The sequence below is a fragment of the Festucalex cinctus genome, chromosome 17 (genome assembly GCF_051991245.1).
Source record: "Festucalex cinctus isolate MCC-2025b chromosome 17, RoL_Fcin_1.0, whole genome shotgun sequence".
Taxonomy (NCBI): Eukaryota; Metazoa; Chordata; class Actinopteri; order Syngnathiformes; family Syngnathidae; genus Festucalex; species Festucalex cinctus.
In genome coordinates this window covers 19,892,812-19,910,370 of record NC_135427.1, presented here as the reverse complement: position 1 = coordinate 19,910,370, position 17,559 = coordinate 19,892,812, and the positions used below count along the sequence as shown (strand labels likewise).

General features: G+C 37.7%; 2 protein-coding genes across 4 annotated transcripts in view; one reads left to right on the top strand and one right to left on the bottom strand.

Moving 5' to 3' along the window:
- Window positions 1–405: 405 nt before the first annotated feature.
- On the bottom strand, window positions 406–2,511 carry LOC144005015 (somatostatin receptor type 5). The gene has a single exon (XM_077502856.1). It carries the CDS (start codon window positions 2,364–2,366, stop codon window positions 1,368–1,370), a length of 999 nt encoding a protein of 332 aa, XP_077358982.1. The 5' UTR covers window positions 2,367–2,511; the 3' UTR covers window positions 406–1,367.
- A 5,679-nt stretch (window positions 2,512–8,190) lies between these two features.
- The window catches only part of slc39a11 (solute carrier family 39, member 11), a 74,188-nt gene continuing 64,819 nt past the window's right edge, over window positions 8,191–17,559 (top strand). For 2 of the 3 annotated variants that reach the window (XM_077503367.1, XM_077503364.1), the window contains exons 1-3: window positions 8,191–8,267; window positions 9,426–9,543; window positions 13,559–13,597. In XM_077503367.1, the coding sequence (XP_077359493.1) occupies window positions 9,436–9,543; window positions 13,559–13,597 (147 nt within the window). In that variant the 5' untranslated portion in view covers window positions 8,191–8,267; window positions 9,426–9,435. Of the gene's footprint in view, window positions 8,268–8,650; window positions 8,782–9,425; window positions 9,544–13,558; window positions 13,598–17,559 lie in introns of those variants that run through there. The other variant, XM_077503365.1, reaches the window with a different exon arrangement.

The following is a 17,559-nucleotide window of genomic DNA, read 5'->3' as shown; positions in this document are numbered from 1 at the left end:
CAGATTTAGCTGGGATTTTTTCTAATTAATTAACTCATTTGCTCCCCAAAACGTATAAATACGTTCTATTTTAAATGTTTTAAATATTACGTTTATTTATTTATTTATTTATTTATTTATTCATTTATTTATTTTTATTTTGTATTTTATTTTATTGTATGAATCCCTGTATTGTATGGTGAGGTAAATTTGGATTTTTATATGTAATATATATATATATATATATATATATATATATATATATATATATATATATATATATATATATATATATATATACATATATTATTATTCACCGGAATTTACGTCAAATAGAATTACTCTTGAAGTATCATGTGTTCAGAAACAGTCTTTATTTACAGGAAACGGAAGGGAAAAAAAAAATCAACTACAGTATATCAAATATCTGATGAGTCACTGTGAATATAAATCCCACATATTTATTCACATCTTAATAAAAGTCACATATGATCTGTCAATAGCAAACATTCTCACATCAGTTTTATTGTTCAAATAATACAGATTGTCACTCACGTTTAATTTTATTCATATAATGACATACATGCTTTTTCATGCTTTTCTTGCACATTAAAGTTTTAGTTTTTTCTATTTCTGTTTCATAAAAACTTCTGGGAAAGAGTACCAATACCAGTATGATACCGATACAAAGTAGTGATACCACTAATACTTTTGATACAAAAATTCCCCCCTAAAAACAATGACAGATGATTATAAAGAATGGCCTATATATCCAGTATAGCATTTTTACTTAAAATTGAATGAAAACGTATAGCGTAATTTTCTCACATCATCATGAAAAACAATGTGCAGTTAGATAAACCAGCATTAAAAAAAAAAAAAAATGTCACAATGAGACAAATCCAAGACATCAGAAGTCGTCCACTCTTGTCCTTGTGCTCCTTTAGCTTAGAGCAACTGTTTATCTGTTTACACACCAGCTGTCACCAAAAAAAGCAGTTTAACAGGAGATGCGGCAGAATGCGCTGCCCCAAGTGGATGGAATTATGAGAAGAATTTTTATGAAGCAGATTATACAACGAGCCGGAGTCCAACAGCTCAAGGAGGGATTATACAGACAAAGTGTTGTAAATTCCTCAAAGTCAAATTGGAATGTATTTTTTCACTACTCTTTGAAAGACTCAACTTTATTTATAGAGCTATTTAAGAAAAAAAAAGATAGCTGAAACAAAGTGCTGTACATAAATAAAAATCATACTAATAACATCTCCATCCTACAGATTAATTTGCTGTGTGAGACGACCTCTCTGATCCCCAAATCGATTGCCAACAATTAAAATAACAAATGGCTTCCTTCTTGGCGGAAAATCAGATTTGATATCGCCTCTCTATGCTAGAATGGTGACATCCTGCACTCCTGTGACATTTAGGTCATACCGCTCGGTGTTGCATTGCATGCTGGGAGAAGACTTTGCGGCCGAACAGAGGAGGGTCTGGAAGTGCCTCCTGAAGGTGTCCGAGAAGCAGGCGTAGAGGATGGGGTTGGCACAGCTCCACGAGTACGACAGCAAGACCAAGAACGCGAACATGCGTGCGAAGGTGAGGTTGTTTTGATACATGGAGCAGAAGTTGACGGTGTAAAACGGCAGCCAGCACATACCGAAAACCACCACCACGGCCACGACCATTTTGGTGACCTGCCGCTCCGGTCGGTGATTCTCGCGGTCGGCCGCGGTAGCCCGGAACCGTCGCGACTTCAAGGTGAGCAGCAAGGCCGTGTACGAGGCGGTCATGATGATGAACGGCAGTGCGAAACCCAAAATGAAGGTGTAAGACAAGACGCCCAGCCACCAAATTTCCGAAACGAGATCCGGTATGCACAGACCTCCCTCCGCGGAGAAGTGAAGCGCCATGGGGAGGATGGTGAGGATGGAGAAAAACCACAGGAAGGCCGAAACGATCTTGGCGCAGCGCGGCGTCCTCCACGAGGCGAACCTCAGCGGCTCGGCCAGCGCCATGTAGCGGTCGACGCTCATCGCCGTCAGGCAGAAGACGCTGGTGAACTGGTTGATGCCGTCCAGCACCATGACCGCTTTACACACCGCGTCGCCAAACACCCAGCGATTCAGAAAGTTCTGGCTGGCGATGAACGGGAGACCCACCATGAAGAGCCCGTCTGCGAGCGCCAGGTTGAAGATATACACCGTGGTGGCTGACGACAGTTTGTCCAGTTTGAGAACGGCGATGATGACAAGGGAGTTCCCAGCGAGTCCCACAACGCACACCACAAGGTACAAAATCGCCATAAGGACGGTGAAACCATCAAGACGCTCTTTGAAGTCAAAGTGTTCATCCACAAAAGTCCAGTTGTCTATATCAACTTCCATTCTGCGTGAAACGAAAACTCGGTTTATCTCAGTTTAGATCAAATCATCCGCTCAATGCTTTTATGTTCTAAAAGCTGTCAAAGTATGCTCCTATGCTGGTCTGCAGCACCCAAGGGCCTTGGCATGAGCACCCTTCAAACGAACAGGACGGATGCTTTACTGGTCGTGCGTTCTCCCTAGGAGCCCTTTTATATATCTTCCCCCCACGGTGTGTGACGAGCGCTGCTGTGCGCTTGTGTGCGCCTGGAACTTGTCCACCCCCTTGTTCATCAGTCTCCAGAGGCTGTGATAAAGTCCAGCTTGGCTAAAGAAGCCCCTCCTGAGTTCTCCCACCCCCACCAGGTTCTCTGCTGTAACGCTCGTTTCCAAGGTAAACCCATCTGGTCCCAGTCCCTTACTTTTATTTTCATAACATTTTTCCCCCCCTTTGCTTCTGTTTACTTCACACATACCCTCCCTCCTATCTATTATGTCTCCACGCACTCCACCCCTAAAGCTCATACTTGAGACCGGGGGTCACACAGACAAACAGATGCCATCACTACCTCACGTAAGTAAATCTCCACACAGGAATTCACTGTTTTCTCAGGACTTTTGTTGTCGTGACATTTGACACGCGATGCTGTTTTCTCACGTTGTTATAAAACCGAGGATGGCACAAGCGGAGGGAAGTAAAGGCTGGCTAAGATTAAAGACCACGGATGAGCGATGACCTCCATCCTGTTGCCACTCGGACACGCATAGCTGGAATACCCCCAGAAATCCTCCGGTGTGTCCGCCCGTCTAAAATCTACAAAATAACCTAGCCAGCCAATGATTTCCCATGCTGTGAGTGTTTATCCAGAATGCGATGCGATTCCAAAGACACTTAACACTTCTCTAAACCGTCTCGGGGCTCGTTCGTCACAAGATTTATGGAGACATATTTCCAATCTGGCAACAAGTTGCAGTTAACTGAGGAAAAAAATGCTTTTGTAGTTGAAGCTGATTAGGCTGTGGCTTTGCTGCCAACACTTCACACAATGTGGCCCACCTCTACATCCCCTATTAATCATCCCGCAAAACACCGTGGAGGTGCTTCATATTTCATGGGCAATATTTCACTTTGGTGTCATTCTGGCATTCATCTCCTCCTGCTTTTAAGAGCAGCCTGCAGTAAAGGAACACACCGGCAAACAGTGAGATTAAAGTCTGTTTTGTTAATCAAAGGCTAAATATTCCATATTCTCTTGGCTCTTCTGTCCTCTCTTCCTGTGCTTGCGAGATTTTGGGAGTAGAATCATAGTCAGATGAAAAAATCATGGTTTATTCATCAAATAATGATCATGTGGGGTTCTATATGGAAATTGGTGGAAAAAACAAACTTTCAGATTTAGCTGGGATTTCTTCTAATTAACTCATTTGCTCCCCAAAACGTATAAATACGTTCTATTTTAAATGTTTTAAGTGTGCCAAAGACGTATTTATACGTTTTGTTTTGTTTTTTTTATGCTAGAGCATACAGAAGGCTTTGATGCAGGCTCCCAACTGCAAAGAACGGTTGACGAAATGGTAGTTATTACACAAACACTTGGTGTTTTCCAAGCAAATATTTATTGGAATTACTTTACTGTGTTAGATTAAAGCAGGGGTGTCAAACTCATATTAGCTCAGGGACCACACATGGAGGAAAATATATTACCAAGTGGGCCAGACCAATAAAATCATGGTAAATGGCACTTCATTTATATAGCGCTTTTCCACCTTACAAGGCCCTCAGAGCGCTTTACATTTCACTACTCATTCACCTACTGATGACGCAACATCAAGAGCAACTGGGGGTTCAGTATCTTGCTCAAGGATACTTCGGCGTAGTCACAATGGCATGGGATCGAATCCACAATCTCTGGGTTGGGAGACGACCACTCTACCACTGAGCCATGCCGCCCCTTAAATCTTGGTATATAATTTAAAAATAATTGACGTCAGTTATACAAAGATTTTCACTAATTAGTGGGGCTTAATTGTAAATATATTGTTCCAAAAAAATATATATATTATTTTCAACAAACCGTAACATTAGATTGACATTGTGTGTTAGATAATGACATCCAGCTCAATTCCGTGTACAAATCACATTGCTCAACTGAGGATTTGTGAAATTACAAATTTATATGTTTTGATTTTGACCGGCTGATTAATTGGTCTGACATTACTATTTTTTTTAATTTTATTTTATTTTTTTACTTTACAAGATCATTTCACGGGCCGGATTAAACCCTTTTGCGAGCATGATCCAGCCCGCGGGCTGCAGGTTTGACACCCCTAGATTAGAGATTTATGAAGCATTCTGAATTACAGACTGATTTGAGTTATGAGACCGTTGTAGAAATTCATCTATAAATGAGAACCGCTTAGTTCTACATTTTACCAACAGCAACCATATACGTGAAAATTAGAGATGAGTGAGTATCGATACCAGGTAACCCTTATCGGTATGGCGACGAGCCGCCCTCTTGTTGCCATATTACGATCAGGAACTAGAAATTAGAACAATAGAAAATAAATTTCAGGCAATTTGGAGGAATAAAATACTATAATTGTATATATTGGTCTTTCTTTAAAATTATCTGTCATTATATTTTTGGGAAATTTTATGCATCAAAAGTACTTGATACTTTAGTATCGTTGACTACTCAAGAGTACTCGTACTGGTATTGGTCTGAGGAAAAATGGTGTTGAACATCCGGAATAAATAGGGAGCGTAATTAAATAATATGAATAAAATAAATAAATAATACACATTTTTTCCCATTCCACTGAATGAGGGGTCGATCGAAGTGGTATTGTGAAAGGGAATTTTGGGAACATTAACGCCCCAGACTCACTTTTCTGCAACCTTTTTGTATTGGAACTGTTGTTGTTGTTGCCTGACAAATGTTTTGTACGTCACGGCTGATGCTGACAGTGACGTTGCCACGCATCTTTGCGGGGAAACTGCGTCACTGTGCGATCTGGCACAAAGTCGCAGCGATGTCGCGCTTCGCTGGGCTCTGTGTGGAAGAAGACAGGCGGATAAAAGCGTGGTTGCTTGATTAAGCCTCCGACACGCCCAATCCCACCCTCTCAAAGGACTCCTGCTGGAATTCATCAACATCCTCCTCCCTAAACTCGAACTCGACTTCATCTTTGGTGTCACTCATTGTTTGGTTTCATGTGCAAAAATCACATACAGTTAACATAGTGTTATGTTATTCAAAATAAAATCATTTGTATTTATTTATTTATTTGCAATATTTTGATAATGTTCTTTAATATGTGATGGTGGAATTTTTAAAATAATATTTCTTCTTTAGCTTGATTTAGTCAGATTTGAATGTGTCATCAGGGGAGCTCACGATGAGTCAATCAAATTCTCTAACATGGAACTTATTATATGCAACATTTAAAAAAAAAAAAATCTTAAAACAGGACGACCATTCAAAGCAGGATATAATTAACAACAACAACACCAGAGCTGAAAGCTCTGCCTCAAAGATCAGGTCAGAAAATAGTCTGCTCTTTTCAAACTGAGTCTGGCTGCTAATTAAATGGCAAATACATCACTGTTTGGCACGTAATTTTTTAAATTAGACTCCAATCCTGTCAGCGCCTCACCAACAGTTCAACCTCACTGCACCGATTCAAATGCAGGCCTCAATACCGCTATTGAAGCATGCTAATAGTCTGACTACAGTATGAAACACTAAAGAAGTTGAAGGATTTATGCTAAATGTGATCTGCTCAAACAAATGTGGTTGAAAGCTAACTAAACTTGTTGCCTGCTGGAAGCACGTCTAAATATCGGCGCAGGTAGTGTAATGCAATTTTGGTGAATTGGATTGAGGCACAAGCAGATAGATACTGAGCTTTACAAACATGTGTGGTAAATGTCATTGTTTTTCATTTATGAATATGACAACAGCATGCATCGGACCCTCAAAATTATTGCACATTAATAGTATTATTGTCATCATCTTTATTTATATATTTTTTAAGCCACATACTCAAACTATCACAAATGATACGTGATTATCAGCCCGTGGAGGTTTGTTTGCAGTTCCTTATAAAATTGTGCGCGTTTCAACCTCTTGCATGGACCTAAAAAAAATAAATAAAATAAAAGATAATGAAAGGCACCACTTCTAACTGGTGGTAAATCTAGTCAGCTATGCAAAATTTTAAACTGCACTAAGCTACACGTGTCTGTAAAAATACCTTACCATAGTCTAGCCTGCCCCTGCGCATATTTGCACTGCACTTCACTCCAGGGTATGAAAATATTGCCTAACATCTGTAACAAATCTAATTCTGTAAACTGTATATTTTGCAAACTCGGGGGACAAGTTAGAGGTCATCAAACTGAAGACTAAATGGTCAATAGATCCTGCTTTTGTTCGGGGATTTCCATCACAGCCAACGAAAATCATCAAACAATGAAAAAGAAAATACTGGCGCAGCTTCTAAAACCCCAATTTAATCCCCGATTTGTTTATTCGAGAAGAACATGTGCTCAGCAAGACAATTTGCTGATGACATTAAAAAACAAAAACATAAACTTCATGTTCCCTGCTTTCTGCATAACTTGAAGTTTGAGGAGGCCATCGGAACACCTGGAATCTCCAATGTTTATATTTTGGGTATTTACTGATCTTAACGTAGATAGTCTATATTATGCATTGAATTTTTTGACATTGTGAATTGTCACATGTGTAAAAAGAGGTATTGGGGCTTCTTTGTTTATGACATTACTTACATAAAACGTGCCAGGGTTATGAGTAGCGCACACGGAAATAGCGAATTAGCTTAAGAATACACAACACTGCAAACTCATTTACTGATTTTACAATGTGTTGTTATATATTTATGGCGTATGAGTGCTTTTTATAGTCATCGTTATTTTACAACCACAAGTACTGAATTTGCTGTAAATTGAGGATCCTACATAGTAAAATTAAAAAACAATAAATTGCGTATTTTGATTGATGCGTAGTAACGTTCAGTGAGATGATATGTCAGTCAGGTGAGTCTCTTCACTCAGCTGTCTTTTAACATTGATGTTGACATATTGCCACTTTAGCCATACTGTACGTAGCAATGACTTCCAGTTATTTGCCAACATATATTTTTTTTACTTTTTTACATCACTGATGTACTTTTGTTGTTGCAAATCAATTGCTTAGATCCTTGCTGAGCTAAACTTTCACATATGCTGTCTTGTTCACCATGTAATGCTGATCAGACCAATTTTTGTGTCCCCTGAGTTTCTGGGCAGTTTCCAAATCTTAAAAACAATAAAATAAAATAAATAAATCTCTTTTTCTTAATGCTCATAAATAATTTTAATAATGAGGCACATTTTACATAAAGTAGATATACATTAATTTCACAGAAGTTAAGGTAGGTCTAGGTAGTGGGTAGGTAGGCAGGTATGTAGGTAGGTAGGTAGGTAGGTAGGTAGGAAGGAAGGTACATTTACTAATAATTAAAATATGTTTTTGAGCATTTCAGATTTATTTTTTATTCATTAAAATGGCAACACTTGGACAAATTACATAATTAATTAAAGTGATTCTTCTTCTTCTTCTTCTTCTTCTTCTTCTTCTTCTTATTATTATTATTATTATTATTGTTTTTATCATTATTATAATTATTATTATTATTATTATTAATATTATTATTATTATTATTATTATTATTATTATTAATTATTATGTCTATTTTAGAAGTGTCGTGTTCCTTTAAAAGTTGGGCGTGATTTAGGTTTAACGTCACATGCCTTTAGCGAATCAAATGCATTAGAGGGCGGGGCTACAGTGTCACAGACACGTGTACCGGGAAGTAGGAAGTAAATACAGGGGATTACAAATCGTGAGCTAGAAGGTGAGTTATGCGACTTTTTAAGACAAAAATAGCCCTAATGTACTTTTATAGCTATAGCTACAGCATACGTTTTGGAATAAGTGTTTATTGTCAGTAGTTTGAGGAAGCGGAGCTCTGACCGTTTGTACTATTATACAGAAATGATGCATATACATTTACTTATTAGCCAGAATCGATGTTTAATTTACATTTACCTGCAATGAATGCGTTACTTATGAAACAAGCATTGTTTTATACGTGTGCATTTTGCGAAAGACTGCAGTAATAAAGCACACAGTGAATAAAACGTGTTAAACTTGCAAGAGTAAGACATGAATGAAATGTTTCAAATGTTTGTTGTTTTCAGCTATATCTTGATTCTAAAACAAATAGTCACATACCTGGAGCAGCTGGATAAAGGCAGATGTTTTTTGTTTGTTTTTTTAAATAGAAGCTGCCTGTTCAAGGTCCTAATACATAATGAGACTGATTTCACCAACGGTCTTTTTGCCTTAATATACCAACTAACATTCAGGTATAGCACACTAATATGAGATTTACTTTGATTTGTGGGTGAATTAACTCATTTGTCAAAAATATAAATGAGTTCAATTGATACAACCTAAATAAAATAAAATGTCAAACTAGTTTTGATGTTACCGTTAATTCAGTTGATGCTCAGTTCACTGTGTGATTCATTGTTGTAATCAGCACTAGATGAGCACAATTTATAGCCTATTAAAATAAATTCCATTAAAATGTCTGTGGAGTATCCTCTTTAATCGTTCGGATATTGTCGACTCCAATATCTTCTGAGTGAGAAGTGATTATCTCATTCAAACTGGTTTGACCATGCAAGTGCAAGTTTAAAAAAAAAAAAAAAAAAGCACAGAGGATATTGAAATCTAGAGCAAACATGCTTCAACTGCTTTTAGTTGTGCTGTGCGCAGAAACAGACTAGTAACCCGAAGCTCTAACGTTATGTTGATTTACAAGCCTTTTGTCAAACTGCCTCACGTCTTTTTTTTTTTTTTTTTTTTTTTTCTGTAGGTATGAGTGACAGTGCTGACGTTTGTGATCATTTCCTGTCATGCCTCATGTATAATATAAGCATAGATGATCAGTTTTTCCTTTAATTGATCTGAGTGTGTTGTGTGCTGTATTTTGATGTATGTCCAGGTGCGGCACTATGATAGAAGGCTACTCCCCTGTGGCCCAGGCGCTGCTGGGGACTCTGTTTACCTGGGGTTTAACTGCTGCTGGGGCCGCTATGGTATTCGTTTTTTCCGGTCGACAGGTTTGTACAGTATAACCTGTTTCTTCAAATTTGATATGCACATCTTCTATTTCTGTTAAACAGGTTGCACGCATACCAATTTAGAACATCTTAACTGATTTTTAGAATGTGAGAGACGCCACACGTTTGAGGTAAAAATTGGCAAGTGTTTGCATACTACACTTATAGCAGTTGGTCTACTTGAGATAACTAACACAATGGCAGCATCGTCACTGGTCGGCCATTTTAGGATGGGAGACTGCTCTGGTGCGCTGTGCTGTCGTCGGTGGTTACCACTTAAATATAACACACTGAATTCTTGATGGATTTACAAATTGATTAGCTTTTACAAATCTTACTAACTCAACTCAACTTTATTTATAAAGCGCTTTAAGAACAGGCATTGCTGTATACAAAGTGCTGTACATAAACATAAGCATCAGTTTTGCAGTAAACAAGAACAAAGCAAACATTCTGAAGTGCGAATAGTTTTGTTTGTTTGTTTGTTTGTTTTTTACAAGTAAATACATTTTACATCAGTAAATAAATAAGTAGTGAATAAAGAGATAAATAAGTAGACTAAACATCAAACTCATACACACCACAAAACACCAAGAACAAGTCTCATGGTGCGCCAAAAGCCAAAGAATATAGATGTGTTTTAAGACGTGTTTTAAAAGAGGATAAATAGGGGGATTGCCTAATATTTAGTGGAAGGTCGTTCCAAGTCGGCAGGATGAGAAGAGCCGCTGGGACCAAAGACCATAACTTCTGTTTTCTTCTCATTGAAGTTCAAGGAATTTAAAGCCATCCAGGCTTTGATTTCTTCCAGACAGGACAAAAGAGGCCTCAATAAGAAAGCGTCCTTTTTACTAAGCGGGACATAGATCTGACTGTCATCCGCATAGCAGTGAAAAGAGATTCCATGTTTTCTAAGGATGGACCCCAAGGGCAGTAAATATAATGAGAACAGAATGGGCCCCAAAACAGATCCTTGTGGAACACCATATGACAGTGTCTATGATTATGTCCATGCTCCATTGACTAATGTTATGCGTAATCGAGCAGCCTGTCCCAAGATGGCCGCCCTGTGACGACGTTGCTGCTACATTGGCGCACTGCATGCATTAACCGTCAAGTGTCTGTGTATATCTGTGATGGTAGTATCAAGACTGACCTATGAGGGGCAGTATGGTGCTACATGTCATCCAGACTACCAAAAAACTATAAGATGAAAAAATAGTTGTTAAAAACAAAATAGATAATGCACCAACCTTACCATTCGCGTATCTGGGCACAGTCCTGCAATGGCAAATGCTTTTTCTTGTCATTGTTAATGTGGTGAATGACTTGGGAGGCATGTTATTCAAACAATCAACATAACAAGTTGCTCCTCTAATTGTATCTGGCAGCAGTACTGTTCAAGCTTTTACATTACAATTTTATAGAGTCAGACCAAAGCCTGGTGTTGACCATGAAGTTTTAAATGTATTCTGAGACAATCGGGAGAGGAAAATTCTTCTTCTTTTTTTTTTTTTTTTTTTTTAAATGTAATTTTTATTTTATTTTTGTTTTTTGTTTTTTAACCACATGCAAGTATTTTTACCCTACATCATGGTATCCAAACTACGGCCCGAGTACCATTTTCGGCCCACCGTCCATTTTTCAGTGGCCCGCGGCAAATACTAAAATTGGCATTGGACACAGTTAAAAAAAAAAAAAAAAAAGTCTGGTAAATAAGAAGGTAGAGTGTCGAAGAAAATAGGCAAGGCAAGTTTATTTGTATAGCACATTTCATACACAAGGCAACTCAATGTGAAAGACAACACATAAGCATCAAGAAACAGTAGTTAACATTCAGAGGAAGAAAAATAAATGAAAATAGGTTACAAAATTTACTAAAAAGAACATACATCCATCCATTTTCTTGACCGCTTATTCCTCACAAGGGTCGCGGGGGGTGCTGGGGCCTATCTCAGCTGGCTCTGGGCAGTAGGCGGGGGACACCCTGGACTGGTTGCCAGCCAATCGCAGGGCACACAGAGACGAACAACCATTCACACTCACAAGCACATCTAGGGACAATTTGGAGCACCCAATTAACCTGGCATGCATGTCTTTGGAATGTGGGAGGAGACCGGAGTACCCGGAGAAGACCCACGCGGGCACGGGTAGAACATGCAAACTCCACCCAGGAAGGCTGGAGCCTGGACTCGAACCGGAGTCCTTAGAACTGGGAGGCAGACGTGCTAACCAGTCAGCCACCGTGCCGCCCTAAAAAGAACATACAATAACAATCTTAAAACATTATTCAACAAACTTTAAAACATTTAACATAAGGAAGTTTAAAATAGTAAAAAAAAACACTTAATTAAAGCTGTTTAAAAGTCCCTAATCAAAGGTATAAGAAAAAAGCAAAGTTTTTAACCTGGATTTAAAAGCATTTACACTCGGGGCTGACTTCACTTCTGTTGGCAGCCTATTCCATCTGTGTGCAGCATAGTGGCTAAATGCAGCTTCACCATGTTTGCTTCGAACTCTGGGTTCCACTAGTTGGCCCAAGTCTGTAGATCTCAGAGCCCTGCTGGGTTTGTACTCAATCAGCATTTCTTGGATATATTCAGGACCCAAACCATTTAGTGATTTATAGATGAGTAGCAGAACTTTAAAATAGATTCTACAGCTGACTGGGAGCCAGTGTAAATCCTTAAGTACTGGAGTAATATGTTCTGATCTCTTTGTTTTGGTCAGAACTCGAGCTGCAGCGTTCTGAATGAGCTGCCATTGTCTCATGTTCTTTTGAGAGAGTCCAGTCAGAAGACCGTTACAGTAATCGAGTCTGCTGGAGATAAAAGCATGGATAAGCTTCTCTTGGTCTGCTTGAAGCATGCAGTCCTTCAGTCTGGATATGTTTTTCAGCTGGTAAAAGGCTGCAGTAAAATAGGTACCACTATTACAAATAAATTGGTTTATATCCTGCAGCATTTTTTTTTAGATATGCAAAAACACATTTTATAACATTTTTGTCCATTTAAAAAAAATTTTTTTTAGGACTAAACACAATTTCTCTTCATAACATTATTTGGCACACGGTGGCTGACTGGTTAGCACGTCCACCTCCCAGTTCTGAGGACTCGGGTTCGAGTCCAGGCTCCAGCCTTCCTGGGTGGAGTTTGCATGTTCTCCCCGTGCCTGCGTGGGTCTTCTCCGGGTACTCCGGTCTCCTCCCACATTCCAAAGACATGCATGGCAGGTTAATCGGGCGCTCCGAATTGTCCCTAGGTGTGCTTGTGGGTGTGGTTGGTTGTTCGTCTCTGTGTGCCCTGTGATTGGCTGGCAACCAATCCAGGGTGTCCCCCGCCTACTGCCCAGAGCCAGCTGAGATAGGCGCCGGCACCCCCCGCGACCCTTATGAGGAATAAGCGATCAAGAGAAGGGATGGATGGATAATATAAATAATAACACTAATAATAATAATAATAATAATAATAATAATAATAATAATAATAATAATGTTGTTTAGGTTAGTGCCCAGGAGCCCTAAAGGTCAGGTGTATCATGTGACTATTATGGTGTAGTTCCTAAGTATAGAAAATGAATAGATGTAACTTATTCTTATTCCCTGGTAATAAAGTGACCACAAGAACGTTCTATTACATGACACAACTTTTAGACAAGGCTATTTTAAATGTTTATCATGTATATTTTACATTCGTCACTGTCGGGTGAACTGTCCAAAGTCCAACCAAATTTTGTACATTTTTCTGTTGTTGTAATTTTTCATATTTTTCTCACAAATCAGTAGTATTGGTCATTATTCCCCATGTGGGTCTGATATAGTTACTAATCAATCAAAGGCTTGCGCTTTTTGATGATGCAGTGTTAAATGGCTCAACAACCGTTTTTCTGTGATTGTTTGATATGTGAGGGTTGTGCACGATACCAGCAATATATTTAATTTATACAGTGAGCATAACAATTTTTATTACCATGCGGACTGAACTGCAACTAAATCCTTCTTTTCTGCCTTGTACAGAAGCACATCTTGGATGGAAGTTTAGGATTTGCAGCAGGGGTGAGTTTCTGTTCTGTTGGTCGCACAGTTGAAGCAGGACTGATTATTTCATGTCTTTTTGTGTATTTTTTTATTAAACCTCTGTGTCTGAATATAACAGTTTTGAATACCTATACCAAGATTGCAGTTAACCTATTTGGAATATATAAAAATCCGAACCATCACAATTACAAGGACTCCTCAGCAAACACCATATAACAGCTTATATTTATTCTTTTGGTTAACTCTTTAGCATTTTATTCATGCTTTAATGCAATTGTAAAGTGGTCATTTAAATGGGTGCTTAAAAGGGGGAAAATGACATTTTAATTGCGTGTATGCGAATAGTTAGACCATTGCAAGGGATGCCCACTCATCGAGTTTGATATCACTGGAGGGCTTGCCTACTCATTAAGTGTGAAATTAAGACAACCAAGTAAATGGTGATGAAGAGTTGTCTCCACTCGTTATAATAAATCACGGTTTTACCCATTTACCCCTTCGATCATGAAATATTATCGCTGAAGGTAATCACATGTTCGTTGGACGAGTTTTTGAAAACTTTAGTGTAGATGTCATTACCATCCCTGTTTATCCCTGGAGCTGCAAAAATGAAAACACTGTCATTTGCACACATTTGCACCAGCTGCCTGTCCTCTTTCTTATCCAAAATTGCAACTGCAAAACTCAGCGTATTTGAGTTGAGAATATGCCACCGGCAACATAAATGAGGACAGTCCCTTTGAAATAAAAGTTTTACATTCATTTCTTAGTAATCACAAGAACATTTTGTTATTCAGCGCTTTCATTTTTGCGGCATTAAATTCAATTGTAAGAAAAATAATACATTTTTGTGTGTGCATATTTTTTTTTAAACAAATTTGTTGGGGTGTACTAATTAATTATTTACTGGCCAACGTTGACACTCTGATTTCTTTAATGCCTTTATATACGCTGTTTTGGGCCCTTATATTTTGTGTTTGAAAATCTCTCCTAATTTGGGCAAGATATACTGTATACTTGCCATGTACAATATGATTGTATATTTTTATTATTATTCTAATGTGAGTGGCACTAAATGCAGCTATATAAATAACTACTGCCCTGTCATAATGGCCCCCGTGTATATTTAATTCAAAACCCCTTGACCATCCCACCTTTACTCACATCCAACTGTCACTTCTATAATAGTCCATCCATCTTTATTGCAATAATGAAGAAGGGTCGTAACTAAGGGTGTCAAAATTAGTGCATTACTTTTGAGTTAAAGTTCCTTTAACGCCACAATTTTTTTTTTAATGACCGCCCCTTACTTGGAAAGTCTGTACTGGCGGATTCCAGTCGCAATGCAGCAGAAATGTCCACGTCAAAATTTAGCTGTAATAAAGTTTAAAATAATGCATATATTTGTGGAGACTGTGGTCGTTATATTTTACAGTTTTTAAAAATGTGCAGTATTTCACAAGTTACTTCATGAAAAATATGAAAAAAATGCGCTGAGCTGTCACTGTCCTACAAATGCAATTATGCCATCTAGTGGCAGAAAATGACCTCAACACAAACCAATATCACACTTTTTTTTTTTTTTTATGAAAACCTTGTATTGTACATTTTATTGTACATTTAGATCACATTTAAAATTTGTGATTAATCATGAGTTAACTATTGAAGTCATGCAATTAATTACGGTTAAAAATGTTGATCGCCTGACACCCCTAGTCGTAACATAAATGGGGCTCTTCCGGGATCAAAGGTACATACGGAGTGTGTGGGAGTTGTGTGTTATGTTTTGCACTTTAGTTTGGTATTTCTATGTTTATCCATTTACATTTGAGACAACCCACATGCATACATGCACACTTTTTCAGACTTAATTTAGATGTATTCTGATTCCAATCTGATGCAATCCATTTTCATTTTTTTTCTCTATTTACACTGTTAAGACACATCTGAACTACTGAGCCATCTAATCATAAAAAAGGAATTAGATGAATTGTACCTTGTACTTTAATTCCAAAACTTTTATTCTGACTAATAAATGACTCAGTGGTGCTACATCTGCAGTATTAAAAACATATTTAAATATGTCTGTTGCCAGCATTTGATGTATTAATCTGTGCGTTCCACCAATCAGCTATCGAGACGAACTTTAATGGTGATTGATAGATTGAGGTTATTAATCAAATAGCCAAATGAGTTCCTCCATAGATAATGTATTTCATAACTCTTCATTTTTGAGGGAAACCTGCTAGTAAATTTCCACTGCGACAGTGAAGTACTCCTTCTAATACAAGTTAGATAGAATGTGTGGGGACTTAGGAACGTGTTTAAACTTGTATCAAATCTTTTCAATAAATTGGTATTAAAGTATTCTAGGGAATCATAGATTGTAATTGCTTACTCTGGTTTGAATGCAATTATCTTGATTTTTGAATGATGGCCATGATTACCGGTAGTTGGGTGATAATGACAATAATGTTCGGAGAGTAGCTCTTAGTCAAATCTTAATCAAAATGATATCCACTTTGCTTGTGATTACATACTTGAATATGTGTAATACACATCCATATATTTCATAAATACATTTGTCATGCGGTTATTTTATGGTTTACATTCTCAGTAGCTCATAGCAAAACTACTGATTGGCCAAATAAGATCACAGTACATTTTATATTTAATCCACCTTTAGTTTTGATTCATTTAAGTTTATATGATGTCATAACATTTATCGCACAAAGAGTTGCATTAATCTTTGACATGTTTTACTAAAAATGTGTGTGTCAATCGACTTCATCTTCAGAACATTGTAAAGAATTACAACTTGGGATAATGTCTTGACTGATGGCAAATCATTGTGCGAAATTAATGTCTTCCTGAACCACTCTTTCATGACTTGACCTCGATCAATCCTGCTATTGTCACTTGGGAATAGCTTGGTAACTCGTAATCTTTTAAGCATAAACAGGGGCCCTACTAAGCTGAAACCCAATATGTTGCAGGTCACTGGTTGACCTCTCCGGTTTGATCAGATTTCTAAATATTTTTTCTAGGGCTGTCAAAGTTAAAGCGTTAATAGATTAATTAATCACAGGAAAAAAGTCGCATTAATCAGATATTAACACATATTAATCGCACTATTTTTTTGGACCGCAGTTGAGCCTTGAACGTAACCGCGGATGGTTACATTGAAGGCTGCGCAGGTCAGTGATGAGGTCAATGTATGGCATTTCCTACGCCTGTTGTTCCAAGATGAGCAGGGTGACTCCAGTTGGTGTGCTCGGTATTAAATTTTGCTTTAAAAAACACCCCGACGGGGACTTTAGATAATACAAAAGTAGTTTGCATTTAATTAATTAATAATTGCTGAATTGTACCCAGTTGATATGATGCTATTACCAAGTTTACGTAAGCATTCAGCATGTTCTTTGCAATATAATTGCTGAATTGCACCCAAGTTGTCAAAATATTACGGTAATTTGTATTTATTTTATATTACGCAGGTAAATTAGCTGATTAATCGAGATTAATCAAAACTAAAAAGTGTGATTAATCAGATTAAAAATTTTAATCGTTTGACAGCACTAATTTTTTCTCAGTTGAAATAATGAGTTGCAAGGTCAAATGGCAGCATCATGAAACCTTTATCAACTGCACATGCATTTTTAAATTCTTGTCCATATCGATCTATTCTTTTAATTAATACATATATATATGTTAGGGGTGTGAATTGCCTAGTACCTGACGATTCGATTCGTATCACGATTCACAGGTCACGATTCGATTCGATACCGATTAATCCCGATACGAATTGATAAGTCGATTGTTGCGATTTTTTTCCATTCAAATTTAGAAAATACTAATCAGTAAGCTTGTAGAGTGTAAGATTTATATGAAAATGTATTATTTATTTATCTGAAATTTCAGTCTTATAGAGGTTGTAATCTGTTTCATGTTTGAACAGCATTAAAATAAAATATTAAGGC

Coding starts and splice junctions, on each gene's coding strand:
- LOC144005015 (XM_077502856.1), bottom strand. CDS start 2,366: ATGGAAGTTGATATAGACAACTGGACTTTTGTGGATGAACACTTTGAC.